Source organism: Aureobasidium pullulans (assembly GCF_000721785.1).
Source record: "Aureobasidium pullulans EXF-150 unplaced genomic scaffold scaffold_46, whole genome shotgun sequence".
NCBI lineage: Eukaryota > Fungi > Ascomycota > Dothideomycetes > Dothideales > Saccotheciaceae > Aureobasidium > Aureobasidium pullulans.
In genome coordinates this window covers 16,330-33,234 of record NW_021941066.1, presented here as the reverse complement: position 1 = coordinate 33,234, position 16,905 = coordinate 16,330, and the positions used below count along the sequence as shown (strand labels likewise).

The window sequence follows — 16,905 nt, the reverse complement described above, 5'->3', positions numbered from 1 at the left end:
ATGGTGTCAAGAGCAAACTTGCCCCTCACCCAAAACACGACTTTGATGATCTCGGACTCGGGACCGATGCCCTTCTTTGGGTAAACAAAACCTTCAAAATTGCTGATCTTCCAAGCATGTCTTGATGGAGCGAGCAACATACTCCACATTGTGTGAGTTAAGTCCCGCAAGGGAGATTCGAGAATTAGCCGACATGTAGATATAGTACTGATCTTGAACGTATTGTGTTAGCGATATAATCATATCTCGTGTTTATCGGACCGACCTCTGAGCTGTTCGACCACTTTTGGCGATAATCCAAGGAAGCCGAACATTCCGGTCTGATTCACAAGATGGTTCCAACTACCGGGCGTCGCTTTGTTCGTTAGTTGCTGTTCTGCTTTGGGAAAGCAAATTCCACATCAACTTACCTTGCGAAACGAGCAAATCATGCAGCTGAGTTCTCATAGACCTTATACGTCCACTCATAGTCACCATGTCTTCATACCAGGCCCCCTTCAACTGTTCATCTCCAAGTACAGTGCTTGCTATCTTTGCGCCAAACCCGGGCGGGTTGGACACTTCTGATCTCTGCAGCATCTCAAGCATTGATTCTGTGTTTCGTGCGGTTAATGAGTTCTTCGCAACCAAAACCGTGCATCCGACTCGCTCGCCTTATATCTGGAGATCAGTATGCAATGAAACGCTCGAAGGAAGGACAACTGACGTACCGTACAGGCCCATGTTCTTTGCAAATGACATGCACACAGCGGTCTCCAGCTCTAGGTCATCGACGAAGTATCGAATGGCAAATGCATCCTCATCAACATCTCCTGAGTTGAAGCCAAGATATGCAGCGTCGAACAGTGGAAACAGCTGCCTATCTTTGAAAATCTGCCCAATTTGCTCCCATTGAGATTTGCTGGGGTCGCATCCAGTAGGATTGTGAGCGCAAGCATGGAGGATGAAGATGGAGTGGGGCTCTGCAGATTCCAGAGTCGAGATGTAGGAATCAAAGTCTAGAGTTTTGTTTGCATAGTCGTAATATGGGAATGATTGACATTCAAAACCCAACGCTCTGAAGATCTGGTGGTGGTTGGACCAAGTTGGCTCAGGAATGAAAACCTTAGGCAGAGGATTCAAGACAGCTCTCAACAGAAGGCCAGTCAGATGCAATGATCCTGTTCCGGACAAGCTCTGGCATGTTGCAAGCTATATGGATGTCAGTTCTTTGACCTCAGGGATCATATGATTCGTTTGGATCTCTGACCGTCTCTTTGTGCTCACGATAGATGCGAGTACCCAATGCAACCTCAGCAGCTCGACTTCTAAACTCAGCAAGGCCGAGAATAGGCAAGTACTCATGGTAAAGCTTTTGCGAGATGAGTTTTTCACGAGCCTGATGAACAGATGAGAGTATCCATGGCTTGCCTTCGTCGTCGCGATAAGTCCCCTGTCCAAGATTGACCTTGTTTGGATCAGGGTCTGCGATGAAACCGGCTGTCAAAGCGAAAATGGGATCGGGTGGATAGAATGTAGCACGATCAAACCAAGATGTATGGGTGTCTGTTGCCATTGCGAGAGATACTGTCGTTGTTTCTGTAGATGTCATCATCGTCGTCTTGTAAATGTTGGTACCGAGATGTGGCTTCGTGGTTGAAACTGTCAGAAGGTGGATGCTTGTAGTCCGAGATCTATAAAGCCCACTCATCATTGGATGCAATACAAGAATCGATGATTTCCGTCGTCCGATTACACCGATGACAATGGATCGGAAAGCGACCCGACGAAGATCCATATGGCTGATCGTCACTTAGGTAAAGAGTCCCCTGACCACTTTTGTACAGTTGTGGCTCAAGGTAGCAATAATTGAGTACATCGATGGTAGTTCCATCTTTTCGAAACCTCTTCTGTTCCCTGAGATTGAACCGACAAGACATCCGAGTGAATGCCCCCGACCAACACCGCTCCATCAGCGACCCGCGGTGACATTGGCGCAATCGTAATGTCAAATTTGAACCGATATCAGATGAACGCAGAGTCTTGTCTGGCTCACATACCAGTGCCACCCATGACAGTGCAATTCATTGTAGATGATCTTGGTGGCCAGAGTTAGGATGCCAAAAAACCCCTACTTCGGCACCATCTCGGCAACTCCACAGTCGTTCTCATTGATCGCCTCTGTGCTTGCTGCTACTTCTTCCTGCAATCACCGATCGGCTACGTTTCCGACATGCGCATCCACTCGGATTCACGCGCGAGGAACATCGCCCTGTATATGAAGCCATCAAGATATCAGAACATGATACTCGGGCAAGCGCATGGTTAGAGCCGCTCGACAAGGAGTGTGCCCCGAGATGCTGTTCGGGTCAGCTCCATATCACTTATATATGAAGAAGGCCCGTCTTCTCGGAGCATACACCATCAAGATCAAACTGCTTCTGCGACTGCGACAGACTTCACTTCCAGGTTAATCATCCCGACTTTCGATAATACCTCACCATGGGCGCTTCAGCACCTCAGACCACGCCCAAGTCTCATGTCCCAGCTGCAGGAGTTTGGTGTCCTGCCATCACCTTTTTCAGCCATGCCGACGATACCATCGATTTTGATGCACAGACCAAGTATTTCAGCTACCTTGCAAAGACTGGCCTTGCTGGCTTGGTAATTCTGGGCACCAACTCTGAGGCATTTCTTCTTACACGCGAGGAACGTTATCAATTGATATCGACCGCTCGCGCTGCTGCCGGTCCGGATTTCCCTTTGATGGCGGGTATCGGATCTCACAGCACCAAGCAATCGCTCGAGTTTGCTCACGATGCTGCAAATGCCGGTGCCGACTATGTCCTAGTACTACCTCCGGCGTACTTTGGAAAAGCAACCAGCATGAACGTAGTCAAACGTTTCTTCTCAACCATGGCTGCCGAATCACCTCTGCCTGTTGTCCTTTACAACTTTCCTGGAGTCGCAAATGGTGTCGACTTGGACTCTGAAACCATGACGGCCATTGTCAAGGAGTCTGCTGAACAAAGTGGCGGCAGATCTAACGTGGTTGGTGTGAAGCTCACATGTGCTTCTGTTGGCAAGATCTCGCGTCTTGCAGGTACATTCTCTCCATCAGAATTCGCCATCTATGGTGGTCAATCCGACTTCTTGATCGGTGGGTTGGCATCAGGAAGCGCTGGCTGCATCGCTGCCTTCGCAAACGTTTTCCCCAAGGTTACAGTAAGGATCTTCGAGCTGTACGGGGAAGGACGCTTTGAAGAGGCGACCAAGCTGCAACAAAAGGCTGCTCTTGCAGAATCACCATGTAAAGGTGGTATTGCATCGACCAAGTATGCTGTGGCTATGTATTCGGCACGTTTGGCGAAGATTGACAATGCGGAAGAGAAATTGGCACCCAGACACCCTTACGAGCCTGTGCCAAAACCAGCAATGGAAGCCGTCAAGAAGGTTATGGCTGAAGTTTCCAAGATCGAAGAGAGTCTTTAAGGATAGCTACAGTCTGTACCTGGTACCTGATAATATCACTGATCGATTCTGAAATTCTTGAACAGCACTGGCGGAGAGCAATTGCTGTCTGATGTCGCGAACACGCCAATGATAGGGCCGACAAAGTTTGCATTCGAAAGCTCTTCCGTATCAACGGTTCCAATGGTCTCTAACGCCCCATCCTCCTCCATGTACTGAAGGACGAGTTGCTTCTTAGTATACTTAATCAATAAATGAAGCTCCTCAATGTCATTCTCAATCTTGGCTTCGTGACCTCGTGAAATCTTCTTTGCGTTGTTGATGACTCCAAAGCGGACAATTCTTTTGCCGCTATCATACCAGATTCGAGTGTAGGGGTGTTCGTCTTTGTAGTTTACCAAGCCCGCTCGGCAAAGACCGTCCTTTGAGGCCGTCAGAATCACTGAAGTATGGCCCTCAAGCTTTCTCTGCCGTTTGCCGACAAACGAAACAGGCTCCTGCCATCGCGAAAGATCCGCTTTGCTCGGTAAGAGACAAATTGATCTGTCATCGATCTCGTGATCTTGCAGATTTGCATTACGAATGTACAGCCAGTCCAGACCGCTCTTTGGCGATTCGATGATGGTGGTCTTGAAGTGGTGCGAGAAAGTGACCTAAACCGTGTCAATATTTGGCCAGCCATCTTGCTCCCATTTCCCGGAGACCAGGAAGGACTCGCGACCCATCATGAACCTCGAGTCTCGCATGCGCATACCGAGACATACACCCCACCATCTGTCCTGCTCATCCTGGAACATATCGCAATGTTCAGTGCAACGAATGTAGTTGTCTGTTCCGGCTGCAGACTGCAGTCAAGATTGGATTCTTCTCGTGACTCTCGTATGGACCCCAGATGTTGCTCGATCTGGCGACGGTGATCATGTGGTCCTGGAATGTGCCACCTTCGGAGATCAGTAGATAGTAAAAACAATCTTTCTTATAGATATGCGGGTCTTCAGGACAGTTGCCGCCAGTTCCTTTCCACACAATCTGTTCTTTGGACAACTTCTTGCCTGTGGACAAGTCAATCTCGAAAAGACTGATTGTAGTCATCGGACCAGGACCATGCAGAACGCCTTGCCATCCTCATCCCAGGGTCGATCGTCTGATTCACATGAGCTCCTGCAGCCGATCAACCACACTGACTCACTCGTGGTATATCAGGAAATCTAGACGTGTCCAATGCCCTTTATATCATAGTCTTGCAGATGCATCAGGTATCCGCCTGCTTCTGGTAGCGCCTTGGTCACTGCAGGCTACTATAACGTTCTTCGAAACACGATTGCCGCGACATGGATTATCGAGAGGTCGTCCAAGCCAGTAACACCACACCAAGGACTCTCGGCCCCCTTGGCATACCACAACGGCTACTATCATAGCCAGCTTCATCTATTCACGTTGTGGTAATCCGACCCGACACTCATTGATGTTTAGCCTGCGACTTGCGCCAAGTTGGATGGTCTTGTCTTGAACTAGAGCGAGTTGAAGGAGCCACACAACCAAGATTGAGCTGGTATAGGAGTTATTGAAGAACCCGACCGAGTTTCTTGGACTCGAACTCAGGTTGTGTGTTGCAATCCTTCGACGATGGACCGGACAGTCTTTGAGCCTGTGAGCACACGACCATGCGATTGAAGATCTATAAGATTGTAGCGCTACTTCTCCTTTCGACATACACATTCATCCATTGTTCAATCGCAGTCTTTCAGCTGCAATACTCTGTCATCATGCCTCAATTCACAAAGCCTCGCACGCTTGCTGTACCGGTCAAGACTCCGCAGGGTCACTTCTTCTTTGCTGGACACACCATTGAGCGTGTCAAGTGGTGGAGTTCTGGCCCAATGAGGAAGCTCTACTTCTTGCTTGTCGTCATGATCATGACCAACACCGCCAATGATTTTGATCGCTCCATGATGAACGGTCTTCAAAGTCTCTCATACTGGCAGGAATCCTTTAATCACCCCTCTGGCTCCATTCTCGGCCTTTTCAACGCCTCCATGAGTCTTGGTTCGCTGATCGGCCTTTTCTTCGTGGCCTACACCATCGACTTGCTCGGTCGTCGCGCCGGTGTTCTCATCGGATCAGTAATCATGTGTCTCGGTGTTGGTCTCCAGACAGGCGCCGCCAACTTTGGAATGTTCGTTGCCAGCAGGCTTCTGATTGGATTTGGCGACTGTATTGTTCTTGGATCTGCTCCTCTTCATATCACTGAGCTTGCGCCACCACAAGACCGTGCGGTTCTGGTCACTCTTTTTGGTGCTTCATATCACTCTGGCGCTTTCATCGCAAGTTGGGTGACATATGCGACTCTGAAGATTCCTAGTGACGAGTCCTGGCGTCTACCCTCTTTGCTTCAATGCACTTTCTTTATCATCATCTCCATCGCCATCTTATTCACACCCGAGTCCCCTCGTTGGCTCATCAGTAAGGGCCGATCCGAGGAAGCATTGGACATCATTGCCAAGTATCACTCGGTCAATGGCGATCGCGACGACAAGCTTGTGCAGCTTGATTACAATGAGATCGTTGCAGCCATCAAGATGGACCAAGAGGCCAACCGCACTGGCTGGCTCGACCTCGTCAAGACCCCTGGCAACAGAAAAAGATTGGGCATCATCACTGCTATCGGCTTCTTCTCCCAGGGGTAAATATCAAAGATCTTCCCTTCTCGGCTCCAATGACTCATACTCTCAGGTCTGGCAATGGAATTATCTCATACTATCTCTCTACTGTAAGGTCTGATCTGATCAATTCATCTGTCTGTCTGACAAGCTCTAGATCATGAAAGATATCGGCATCACTTCTGCAAAGACTCAGCTCGGCATCAACGGTAGCATGAAGTCAACTTCCCTCGTCACCAACATGGGTATGTCCTTCTTCGCAGACAAGATGGGTCGTCGCCCAATGTTCCTGATCTCAACCATCGGTACTTTCTTCGTCTTCAACATTGCGACTATCTTGGCAGCGCGTTATGCTGCCACACCTCACTCTTCTATTGGTGCCGCATTCGTTGCGATGCTGTTTGTCTATGGCTTCTTCTACGACTTCAAGTATGTTGAGGTACCTCCTCGCATGTTTGTATGACACTGACAGCCAATTCAGGAACGGCCTCATGGCTACATACACGACTGAGATCATGCCATATGGTCTTCGTGCTAAGGGCTTCACCTGGCTCAACTTCTGCGTCACGCTTTCCCTGTTCTTCAGTGCGCATAACCACACTCATTCTGCATTGATTTGTGCTGACAATCCCCGACAGATCAATACATAAACGCAATCGCACTTAAGGCACTCAAGTGGAAGTACTACATCTGCTACTGCGTCTTCCTCGCCTTTGAAGTCCTTGTCATCTACCTCTTCCTCGTCGAAACTCGCTACACTCCTCTTGAGGAAATTGCAAAGTACTTCGACGGCGAAGAAAGGACTCTTGATGTCGCTGCTGTTGCGAACGAGCAAGTCAAGCATGATGCTGATGAAGAGATCAAAGAGAAGGGGTTGACTGTACAGCAAGTTGAAATTGTTGAGAAGGTTTGAAGGATGTCCCGAGTTCAGACAGATGTATCGATGATAAATCTATGGAGCATGGAATTGTTGTCCTCATCACTTGACTCTGACGTATTTGACCTTACGGGCAAGCCAACATCCTACAGTGACACTACTGCATGCCCCATCCTCCTGGTCGTTGAATACCACTGTCCAGTCTCCAGGAGGAGTCGCATCCAAACCTCTTGGGTTTCCCAAAGCCCATACGTTGTTCTTGCCTATCTGTCGCATGATCCAAGCTGGGCCGCGGCCGAGATAACCATCAAAAGAGCCGTATAGGGAACCGCAGTCTCCAGTGACCGTGAATGAACTATCACATTCCTCGTTGCGGTAGATTCCAACAATGTTTTCACTCGAAGACTGTCCAAGATCTTGTTTGTCGACAGCCTGAAGGCGTACCGCTCGCAGGGTTCTGTTATCGTCTATACGCTTTACGTGGAGGACATTATCCTCGAGAGTAAGTTGCATGCTATCAGACTTGGCTTGCGTTTCAGAGGTCAGTCTGGCAGTTTCTCCTGCATTTCCAGGACCATAGTTGACCGCGATTGTCCCAGGTTTCTCTCTGTCGCCCTCTTCCACTCCAACGTAGAGTTGTGTTTCATCGTCGAGGAAGTTGCCCTTCCATGCTGCAGGCATACCAATAGTCTGTGGCTCAGGCTCAGATGTGTTTAGCAACCTCTTCACAATGAACTCGGCAGGAACAGCTGGCGCGGTCTCAAAGTTGTGCATGACCACCACGGAAAGGCGCTCTCCAGGAATCTGGAATCTCCCATGTCGGAAACCACGAAGCGCGCCACCATGACCGATGGCAGACTGGCCTGCAATCTTCAGTCGCGCAAGTCCATATCCATACGAGGCAAGTGTGCCATCACGGAACTTCTGTTGCTGAGATGTCGTGGCGTAGAGACTCTCAGGGTCTGCTAAGCTCTTGTTAAGGTACTTCTCGTAAGCAACCATATCCTCGAGGGAGGCGGCGATTCCAGCATCACCAGCCCATTCTATCCGGTTGGTCGCAGCAAAGTATCCAGTCTTTGCGTTTCCTTCGTATCCGACAATTGGCAGTGGAAGCCCGTTGGTGTTCGGGCAAAGACTAGCTGTACTCATGCCAGCAGGGATGAATAGTCTCTCTGCAAGCAGCTGTCCAAGCGAGTGACCAGATACATTCTCCAAGATGCGTCCAAGTACATGGAAGTTAACATTAGAATAGCTGTATTCGGTGCCAGATGCGAAGTGGTAGCTCTTGATCCTTTCGAGAGCTTGAGGCGCATCGTGAAGATACGAGAATCTGCCGTCAGGATGGGCGCCCCAGAGAGTGGTCCTATGATTGACGTATTAGCGATTGGACCATGCATGCAACACGGACACGACTCACAGGGCCCAGTAATCGCGGATTCCCGACTGCATGTTGTACAGATCAGCGACAGTCACGCCGTCGTCGCCGCCACATGCAAGGTTTGGCAGCAGTTTCTGTAGCTCGTCTTCGAATTGTTTCGCGGCATCACAGTCGCGCTCAGCCATTGAGGGGGTAGGACATTTAAGAAGCGACACCATGACCAAGCAAACCATCTGCTTGGAAATTGAGCAGATCGGGAACTGAGTTTTGGTTGTCATCGGTATGCGCTGTTCCAAGTCGGCGTATCCCCAAGCGTGCTGTCCAAGCACCTTGTCATCCTTGACGACGGCGACAACACCGCCGGGGCCGCGGCTTAGGTGTGGCACAGCAGCAAGAATGCTGTTAACATCACAATTGTCAGTCATATCTCAGAACCTGCGCTGCGGGTCAATGTTTTGACGATATATCGCAGAGTGATGGTGCTTGTCGTTGGTGCGATGTGTACTCCACGAAGCGCCTGCGGCGGGGTCTTCGAGGGGGCGCATCCGTGCCCGCCTTGCTTATCGATAAGAAGCCGAACCGAGCCGTCAAATACGTCCTCGCTCAAATCCCACAAACACGATCGACTCCCACTCTCCCTCATCAACCTTGGAAGATGCCATCGCTTGAAGATGCCCCACAGCAGCGCCCACCACCAGTCTAAACCAAGTGTTATTCTGCCAAAATCTCGCACACACCTTCTGTCCACGGCAAAACACCTGTCCTCGAACCGCCAGTTCCCATTGCCTCGAATCGCAGGTGCATCAACGCGCACCCATCGTGTCTTATCCGGGAGTCGGCGCAGAGATCATAAACACTCAAGAGCTAGAATATCGCGAGGAAGAACATGCCTGGAACATCACGAAGCACTACGCACGAGGCACGGTTCCCTTCGGTCGGACCGCCGTGAGGCTGCTGAGGTCTTGTTTGTGGCCTCCCCGGCTCTAGTACAAGTGTACGGGGCTACTGTAAGTTGATCAGACAATCGAGAGTCGCGGATTCGATGGGCGAACTGTGAAAGGTAGTGGCCTCTGGGGCTGCACAAACTTGCTTGTGGGAAAGCAATGCTACTCATTCTACACGGGTACTATCTGCCTATCATACGAACAAAGCAACATAACACCAACTCTGACGGATCTAGGCACCACCAAGCTTTCAACCTGATACAGTGCCGACATAACCATGTTTGGAGATGAGTCCGGCGGTACTCAAGCCTTCACTAACGTCTGTATGCAAATGCATGGTCGAGAATGAAACGGATGCCCTTCGCCCTATAGGTATCATCTTCGACGTAAGAAAGGGTTGTGACGTTTGCATCCCAAACGATCTCCTTTGGATCTTGCAGTTCGTATACCGGCCATCTAGCAGAGGTCTCATTCGTTCTCATCCAGCTATTAGGATCGCGGTCGTGGATGAATGAAGCCCATGTTGAACTCATGAGAATTGCGAGCTCCTGGTAAGATTGCGGCTGATCCTGGACTGGCTCGGTCGAACGACTCAGACCACGAGTGTTGTTGAAGACATATGGGATCTCTTCGGCGTGGGGTACTCCAGCCTGCACTGGGGTGCCTGTGGACCTGGTGTTAAATCGGTAGGAATATGCTTCTATGCCTCTAGCCGTCCAGGCTTCGCATGTTCCTCGACGATTGGCCACAATACGTACATCACCCCAGTATGCAGCGCTGCGTCGATACATCGCACCGCGAGAGTCGTTCATGGTTGTGTTGCCTAGCTCCTCAACACCCGGAATCCAGTATTCAGGCCCGTCGGGGTACGCGGCGAGTAATTCAGGTAAGAAAGACTCTGCAAGTGACGGACTTGCGCCAGCATAACCAGTTGCTTCTCCGGGAACTTTGCCGAGCTCCGTAACATCGGAAGCAAAGTCTTGAGTTGTGTTAACACCGACCGGTGAGAAAGAAGTACCTTCATCACTGTTTGCGCCATCAATAATTGGCACGTGGACGAATGCACCTTCGGCCAGCTGCTGGCTACCCCATCTGGCGATGAAGTCTCCATCGACAATGGGCTGCCAATTGCTTCCCGCTGTAGAGTTGAAGAAGTCGTTGACAATCTGATAGTCGGCATGACGGAGACAATCGAGCGTGTCGATGGCTGTGCTACAACTGGTCAGATTCACGAGATCATCGTAAGCGGGTTGGTATGCTGCTTCGACGTCGAAGGAGAAGTAGAAGATCGGATTGCAGGATTGCATGATGGCTGCCCAGAACAAATTGTCGTCGCGGCCGTTGTATGCCGTCAACTGGAAGCCGACTGAAGCCGCACCTGCAGACTCGCCCCAAATCGTGATCTTCTCCGCATCACCACCGAAAGCACCAATGTTCTCCTTTGTCCAGTGCATGGCAAGACGTTGATCTCTCAGCGCAATGTTGGTTTGACCCTGACCCGACACCTGTTGTGAGGCCAAGAATCCCCAGCCAGAGAGACGATATGCAATGGAAACACCAATGATCGGTTTACCAATCCGGACTGAGTTCTCGACAATGTAGCTGAGGTTGTATCCAGGCATGCGAGATCCGCCAGTCGTGAAGCCGCCACCATGGATCCAAAGACCAACGGGAAGAGAAACATTTTCGTAGCCCGAGGGTCTAATAACATTCAGATAGAGACAGTCCTCTGACAGGGGAAGATCTGATTCCCCAGAGCCGTACCCGATGCAAGCTGGAGCGTACTCAGTTGCTTGGTAGATGTTGTTTGAGAAGGTGGTGTTCAGTGACTGGGGATTACGGAAACGAAGACCGTTGATAGGTGGCTGAGCGAATGGGACACCAAGAAAGTGATCTTGGTCATAGGTATCCGAGTGTGTGCCAATGATGGTGCCATTGTAGACTCTGACGATAGCTGGGTTGTCGGTTTCACAAGACAGCTGGTACAAGTCTGATCTTTGCTGGCGGAAAAAGGCGTTGACACTGCCAGTCAAACTCAGCAGGGCTGTGAGTTTCGAGCACCGCATTATCAACGAAAAAGTGAGAGTAGGAAATCCGATGTGGGCGAGAAGTGTTCATGGGCGCAGAATCCCCGCTTTATACCCCAAAAATATGCTAGCCGCAATGTTGGAGAGCTGACAATGACAAAGATCTAGGCAAGCCCAGTCGTATACCTCTCTATTGACTTTTCCCTAGTCCAAGCCGAGAGAGCTTTGTTTGATGTTCAGATCGTTGCGTTGCAAGGGTATGAACTCAGCCGAGATGGTCATTGATTCGAATTGACATTACTCATGCAGTGCGGTCTGTGGAACTTTATCAAGAGCAGGGTGTAAATGTGTTTGTGGTAAGGAGCGATTGCCCATCTCAACTGATCCATCGTGAATTGCGGTATCGGTATGGGTGGCGTACGCGATGAATGTTTCATTGAATGAACTATAACACGTTTCCTACTTTTTGACCTCTCCATCCTTGATGTATACCTCTTCGTAGCCAAATGTACGGCGCGTTCCTTGAGCGTCTATGAAAACAGCCTCGTCGGGGGCGACATGCAACTTGTAGAAGGGATCATCGAAAGCACGTTTCAAGACTTCGATGTTTGGAACAGTAAGTTCAACGTAACCATCGAATTCAGCTATCTGACTTGAGCCCTGACCGAACTTGCATTGCTCTCTGAGCTCTAATGGTGTGTGGTACTGGACAAGAGACATTAGTCTAGCAAGGTAGTGATTCATGAGAACTTCGAATGTGTTTACCTGGACATATTTGACCACACCATGTCTTGCAAGCCAGTCATTGACAACGATTGGGTGTTTCTCAGACCAATACTTGTGGAATTCTTGTTCAGTAATGTCGGATCTCCGCCTGACAAGCGTGGTAAGTTTGTATGGCCTGGAAGAAGTCGCCATGATGCAGAGAGATGACTGTAAGAGAGTGAGATTAGGGAGAAGTGTAAGAACAACAGCGTAGAGGTCAGCAATATCTGCCAGTTTGCGGTAGTGCTCAATCAGTTCAACAACTCAAGAGGCGTGTAGTTCGTATCTCCTGGTGCCGTTGTAGTCATTGTCAAAGTCTAAAGTAGGTCCAGCCGAGGCACGGACACAACGAGCCGTTGATAACTTAGTCATTCCACGACTTATTCATTCCTTTCTATCTCCTCTTTGATCATCCTCTCCATTTTGTACAGCATCCAGCTTTGATGTCAATGCATGACGATACGGCACAGGATCATCCTCCAACTGCCGTGGAAACCTCGTCGTCAACGAAAGCCCCTTCCCAGTCCAGATCCCGGGTCAAATCGAACTTGAGTGCCGAACAGCTTCGCCAAAAGCGCATCGTCGACCGCCGAGCACAGCAGGCTTTTCGTGACCGCAACAAGGAAAATGTGCGTCGTCTAGAACAGGAGCTTGATGAGTTGCGCGCAAAATGGCAGTTACGGGAAAATCGGCTCTTGCAGGAAGCGCAGCGTCTTCGCGAGCAAAATGAAACACTCTTGCAGCGTTTACACAGCATCGCTTCCATTGCTACGACTGCTGCAGATATCCATCACGCATTCCCCAACGCACGTCAACAAGGGGAAAAGGAGGTCGATGATGCTCCCGCCGAGACCTTTTCGCCGAGCTCACCCGATTTGACTGGTCAGACCAGACCAAATGACCCGCTCCTTCAGTCGGAGCGCAATGCTCTGCCTGCGTCTGTCTTTCATAATGAGTTTGTCACTCTGCCAGCAGACCGTGGCACTGCCGCTCGGTCTGGTTCGCCAATGGCCTCCGACGTGACAGTTGTCCCACTTCTTCACTCAAGAAGTGTTACGTCTGACCCAGAGCGCACGATATCAAGACACCCTCAGATCCTGGACGAGCATATAACGTCCTTTACAATCAATACGGCACCCGTCACTCCCGTTCCCATGGATGCATCAGCTAGAGCCAGTCCTCTTCGCAACCCGGTCGAATTGGTCAGCGCTATCTTACCAGTGCACCTGCCTGCAACGTGCCCTCTGGACCACATTCTACTTGGCTGTCTTCAGACTAGTCGAAACGCGCTTTCTGATGGGGCTTCACCGGAGTTCGTGACTGGACCGCAGAGTGCATCTGTGAGAGGCTTCTTTGATGTCCAGCCTGACTCTTCTGTGCATTCAATCAGTAAAGTCATGTGCGAGGTGATGTTGACATTTCCATCGGTCGGCAAGGCAGAACAACTGGCTCTGTTCTATCTGATGCACCGAACAATGAGGGTGATTATAGTCGTACGTTCTCAACTTTCCACGCTTGCTAATTTCGTCAGTGGATGGTTGTCCCCGAACAGAAGAGTTATAAATCCATGCCTGAATGGCTGAGGCCGACTGTTACACAGATCACTGTTCCTCACGCTGCATGGATTGACAATGTTCCATGGTATGCATCCGAGTCAAAAATCCCTTAGGAGTACATGACTAATCAGTTGCCAGGCCAGGGGTACGAGACAGGATCGTTACGTATCCTCATGATTATCCTTATCACCTATGGACAGCGAACTTCACTCAGGCGGTTAAAGTACACTGGCCGCATGAATTGTCTGATGCTTGTATTGAAAGCGATGGTGATATGGTCTTGCACTCCATTTTTGAGAAGCACATTCGCGAACTGAAGCATTGGTCTGTATCACCGCAGTTTGGCAAGGTCTTCCCTGATCTCATGCCAATCATGTTACCAAACTACCCTGCTGGGATGACCTGACTGGCCATGGAAGTGTTGCAGTCAACAGGTACGCGCTCAACCATCTTGGGGCCCTCAGACATGTTGGGAAATCATCATCGGTTTGTCGTTTCTGGCGAGCAATTTGCAAAACAGAGGTGGATCGGGGCCTTCTTGCAATGAGTAAGGATAGCTCAACAGTGCAAGATTAGCTTTCGCAAAGTGCTAGCACCAGACTTCGATGCTTGGCACAACGTTCGCCTACTACGAGCACCTTACTCATGCCCTGGACTTCGCTCGTGGCTGACTGAGCTGCTCCACTTTTCGAGGTATACACTGATATTCGTAAACAGCAGAAGCGACATCAACAGAAAACCTTCTTGATTAGTGAGCTTTCTTGCCCTAGAGACAGCATCTCACAAAACCCAAAAACATTCACGGAAATCTGCGGACAAACGTTTGGAGCTCATGATTCATGCCTACCTCCACCTCGATCTTACTAATCGAGCACCATGATGCCATTTAGAATCAATTCGCGAGACATGAGAAATATTCTCAGTTCTGTTGGGCGGTTCTGACACTCCGCTGTAGCAGTATAAGAGACAAAGGTGCCCACACGATTGTGTCACTTAAAACCATCAACTCACCATCAAAATGTCGACTGGAACGCGTTTGTTCACCCCCTTGAAGGTCGGAGCTATCGAGCTCTCTTCGCGCATAGCCATGGTTGGTCCAGTGACAGGATTGAAGTGAACGTCGTTGCACGACTAACATCATCCAACAGGCGCCGCTCACCCGGTACCGCGCCTCTGAGGACCATGTCCATCAGGATCTTGGCAAGACTTATTACGCACAACGCGCTGCGGCTGTACTTGGAACCCTGCTCATCACAGAGGGAACCATCATCTCCGCAAAAGCAGGAAACCAGCACAACGTCCCTGGAATCTACACCCAAGAGCAGATCGAAGCTTGGAAATCGATTGTCGACGAGGTTCACAAGGCCGGAAGCTACATCTACCTCCAGTTGTGGGCTCTCGGTCGCGCGGCAGAGCCTGAAGTTCTTTCCAAAGAGACTGGTCTTCCTTTGAAAAGCAGTTCCGCAGTGCCGATGGAAGAAGGTGGCGTTGTTCCTGAAGAATTGTCGGAAGAGGAGATCCTGGAGCTCATTGCTGATTTCGGTCGGGCTGCAAGTGCTGCTGTGCATCAAGCTGGCTTCGATGGAGTTGAGATTCACGCTGCCAATGTACGTCCATTGCCTTAGTTCGCTATCGGCATGACTGACTTTGATTCCAGGGCTACCTCATTGATCAGTTCACCCAAGACACATGCAACAAGCGCAATGACAAATGGGGTGGAAGTATTGAAAATCGAAGTCGTTTCGCTCTCGAAGTCACAAAGGCGGTCGTTGATGCTGTTGGCAAGGAAAAGGTTGGCCTTCGACTCTCGCCTTGGAGTTCCTTCCAGGGTATGAACATGGAGGATCCGATACCGCAATTCTCGCACCTTGTTTCCAGCCTTCGCACTTTCGGACTTGCGTACCTCCACCTCGTGGAGTCGAGAATCGCTGGAGCTAGCGACTGCAATGGTTCTTCTGGTGCCAACGGATTCGCCATCGACCTTTGGGGACACACATCCCCTATCTTCCTTGCCGGAGGGTTCAAGCCGGATAGCGCCCGTGAGAGCGTGGATGAGGTCTACAAAGACTCTGATGTTGTCATTGTGTTCGGTCGTTACTTCATCAGCAATCCTGACCTTGTCTTCAAGATCAAAAACGGCATCGAGCTTACTGGGTACGATCGCTCAACCTTTTATGCTACGCAGGATCCTCATGGCTATATCGACTATCCTTATTGTGCGGAGTACAACGCTCAGATCGGGGCTTGAGAAGTCTTGGATATCAGCGTTCAGAGGGACTCATATTGGTACTTATAGATTCAACACGGCACGCTGTCTTGGCCCCTACTGTAAATAAAACGTCAGGTACGTGTGACTATCCTACTCGAGCCCAGGAACTGGCTACGCCGTAAAAGCGCTCCACAAAGATGGTCAAACGTATCGGGAAGGGAGCAACGCCAACGACATAGGTAGCGTCACAATAGGTGCCAATACATCGTACAACAACATGCCTGCTCCGAAACTCTCGCATCATCATGATGATCCTTTGCAAGATGACTCGGATGACTTAACTGTATCGACCAGGCCCTTAAGACTTCTTTTGCCCTTTTTAGACGTCTGTATTGCGTGGTACTACCTTGCGAGGCTCTGCGATGTATGTGTACGACCGAGGACACCTTCTATACTTAGCTATAAGCTTGGATGAAGCGGCGCCAGAACTGTAGAGGAGAACCAGGCATTCACAGTATCATGGCATAAGTCTTACAGTGTGGCGATACAGAAAGGCAGAAGCTCGAGAGAGATGGGAATCAGTCTCAATCAACAAAAAGTGGAGCGGTGCAGGAAAAGTTTGGGTGGTAGCAAGGTCCTTGGCTCACTCCGTTTTGGGCTTTCGAGTGCAAGGTAGACCTTCAAAACTGGAACGATGCGTTGCAGGTAGAGCACGAAAGGTCGTCAGAAGATCGCAGAATGTAGTGCAGCCCCTGCGATTGGCAATCATGACTGCACTCAGTCGAAGATCCAGAATAGATCGATCTGTTTCAGGACAAGGATCCGCAGGTAGGCGTCGTGACGGAAACTCCCTGAACCCAATGGCAAAGGGGACGGAAGCGAAGGCGTCTTTGACCTGTGTTTCTGAATGCCGTAGGATTGAACGCACATGGAGGCAGCCTTGGGAGTTTGTAGACTACGATAACTTGACGGGGGAACATTGTGACGAGCTGACAAATTAAGTGCTGAGGTCGCGAACACCTTGGGATGAAAGATGAAA

General features: G+C 50.0%; 9 protein-coding genes across 9 annotated transcripts; 4 read left to right on the top strand and 5 right to left on the bottom strand.

Annotated features, from left to right (window-relative positions):
• Window positions 1-93: 93 nt before the first annotated feature.
• M438DRAFT_389701 (aromatic-amino-acid aminotransferase) lies at window positions 94-1,591 on the bottom strand (the record flags this gene model as incomplete). Its single annotated transcript, XM_029909039.1, has 5 exons — window positions 94-212; window positions 266-355; window positions 411-653; window positions 711-1,191; window positions 1,250-1,591. 5 exons carry the CDS (start codon window positions 1,589-1,591, stop codon window positions 94-96), a joined length of 1,275 nt encoding a protein of 424 aa, XP_029754761.1.
• Window positions 1,592-2,481: 890 nt separating this feature from the next.
• Window positions 2,482-3,471, top strand: M438DRAFT_401085 (aldolase; the record flags this gene model as incomplete). Its single annotated transcript, XM_029909509.1, has 1 exon — window positions 2,482-3,471. The coding sequence occupies one exon, from the start codon at window positions 2,482-2,484 to the stop codon at window positions 3,469-3,471; it is 990 nt and encodes a 329-aa protein (XP_029754760.1).
• Window positions 3,472-3,506: 35 nt separating this feature from the next.
• M438DRAFT_378790 (uncharacterized protein) lies at window positions 3,507-4,542 on the bottom strand (the record flags this gene model as incomplete). Its single annotated transcript, XM_029908850.1, has 3 exons — window positions 3,507-4,079; window positions 4,110-4,288; window positions 4,326-4,542. The coding sequence occupies 3 exons, from the start codon at window positions 4,540-4,542 to the stop codon at window positions 3,507-3,509; spliced, it is 969 nt and encodes a 322-aa protein (XP_029754759.1).
• Window positions 4,543-5,216: 674 nt separating this feature from the next.
• M438DRAFT_360387 (putative hexose transporter) lies at window positions 5,217-7,023 on the top strand (the record flags this gene model as incomplete). Its single annotated transcript, XM_029907431.1, has 5 exons — window positions 5,217-6,133; window positions 6,184-6,220; window positions 6,268-6,539; window positions 6,592-6,695; window positions 6,749-7,023. The coding sequence occupies 5 exons, from the start codon at window positions 5,217-5,219 to the stop codon at window positions 7,021-7,023; spliced, it is 1,605 nt and encodes a 534-aa protein (XP_029754758.1).
• A 66-nt stretch (window positions 7,024-7,089) lies between these two features.
• On the bottom strand, window positions 7,090-8,790 carry M438DRAFT_285442 (beta-lactamase/transpeptidase-like protein; the record flags this gene model as incomplete). Its single annotated transcript, XM_029901530.1, has 2 exons — window positions 7,090-8,350; window positions 8,405-8,790. The coding sequence occupies 2 exons, from the start codon at window positions 8,788-8,790 to the stop codon at window positions 7,090-7,092; spliced, it is 1,647 nt and encodes a 548-aa protein (XP_029754757.1).
• An 833-nt stretch (window positions 8,791-9,623) lies between these two features.
• On the bottom strand, window positions 9,624-11,375 carry M438DRAFT_401082 (alpha/beta-hydrolase; the record flags this gene model as incomplete). The annotated part of the gene is made up of 2 exons (XM_029909508.1): window positions 9,624-11,288; window positions 11,331-11,375. 2 exons carry the CDS (start codon window positions 11,373-11,375, stop codon window positions 9,624-9,626), a joined length of 1,710 nt encoding a protein of 569 aa, XP_029754756.1.
• Window positions 11,376-11,795: 420 nt separating this feature from the next.
• Window positions 11,796-12,254, bottom strand: M438DRAFT_401081 (uncharacterized protein; the record flags this gene model as incomplete). The annotated part of the gene is made up of 2 exons (XM_029909507.1): window positions 11,796-12,041; window positions 12,102-12,254. The coding sequence occupies 2 exons, from the start codon at window positions 12,252-12,254 to the stop codon at window positions 11,796-11,798; spliced, it is 399 nt and encodes a 132-aa protein (XP_029754755.1).
• Window positions 12,255-12,550: 296 nt separating this feature from the next.
• On the top strand, window positions 12,551-14,063 carry M438DRAFT_285397 (uncharacterized protein; the record flags this gene model as incomplete). Its single annotated transcript, XM_029901524.1, has 3 exons — window positions 12,551-13,582; window positions 13,633-13,742; window positions 13,796-14,063. 3 exons carry the CDS (start codon window positions 12,551-12,553, stop codon window positions 14,061-14,063), a joined length of 1,410 nt encoding a protein of 469 aa, XP_029754754.1.
• A 612-nt stretch (window positions 14,064-14,675) lies between these two features.
• M438DRAFT_378783 (NADH:flavin oxidoreductase/NADH oxidase family protein) lies at window positions 14,676-15,905 on the top strand (the record flags this gene model as incomplete). The annotated part of the gene is made up of 3 exons (XM_029908849.1): window positions 14,676-14,747; window positions 14,806-15,264; window positions 15,315-15,905. The coding sequence occupies 3 exons, from the start codon at window positions 14,676-14,678 to the stop codon at window positions 15,903-15,905; spliced, it is 1,122 nt and encodes a 373-aa protein (XP_029754753.1).
• Between the last annotated feature and the right edge of the window lie 1,000 nt (window positions 15,906-16,905).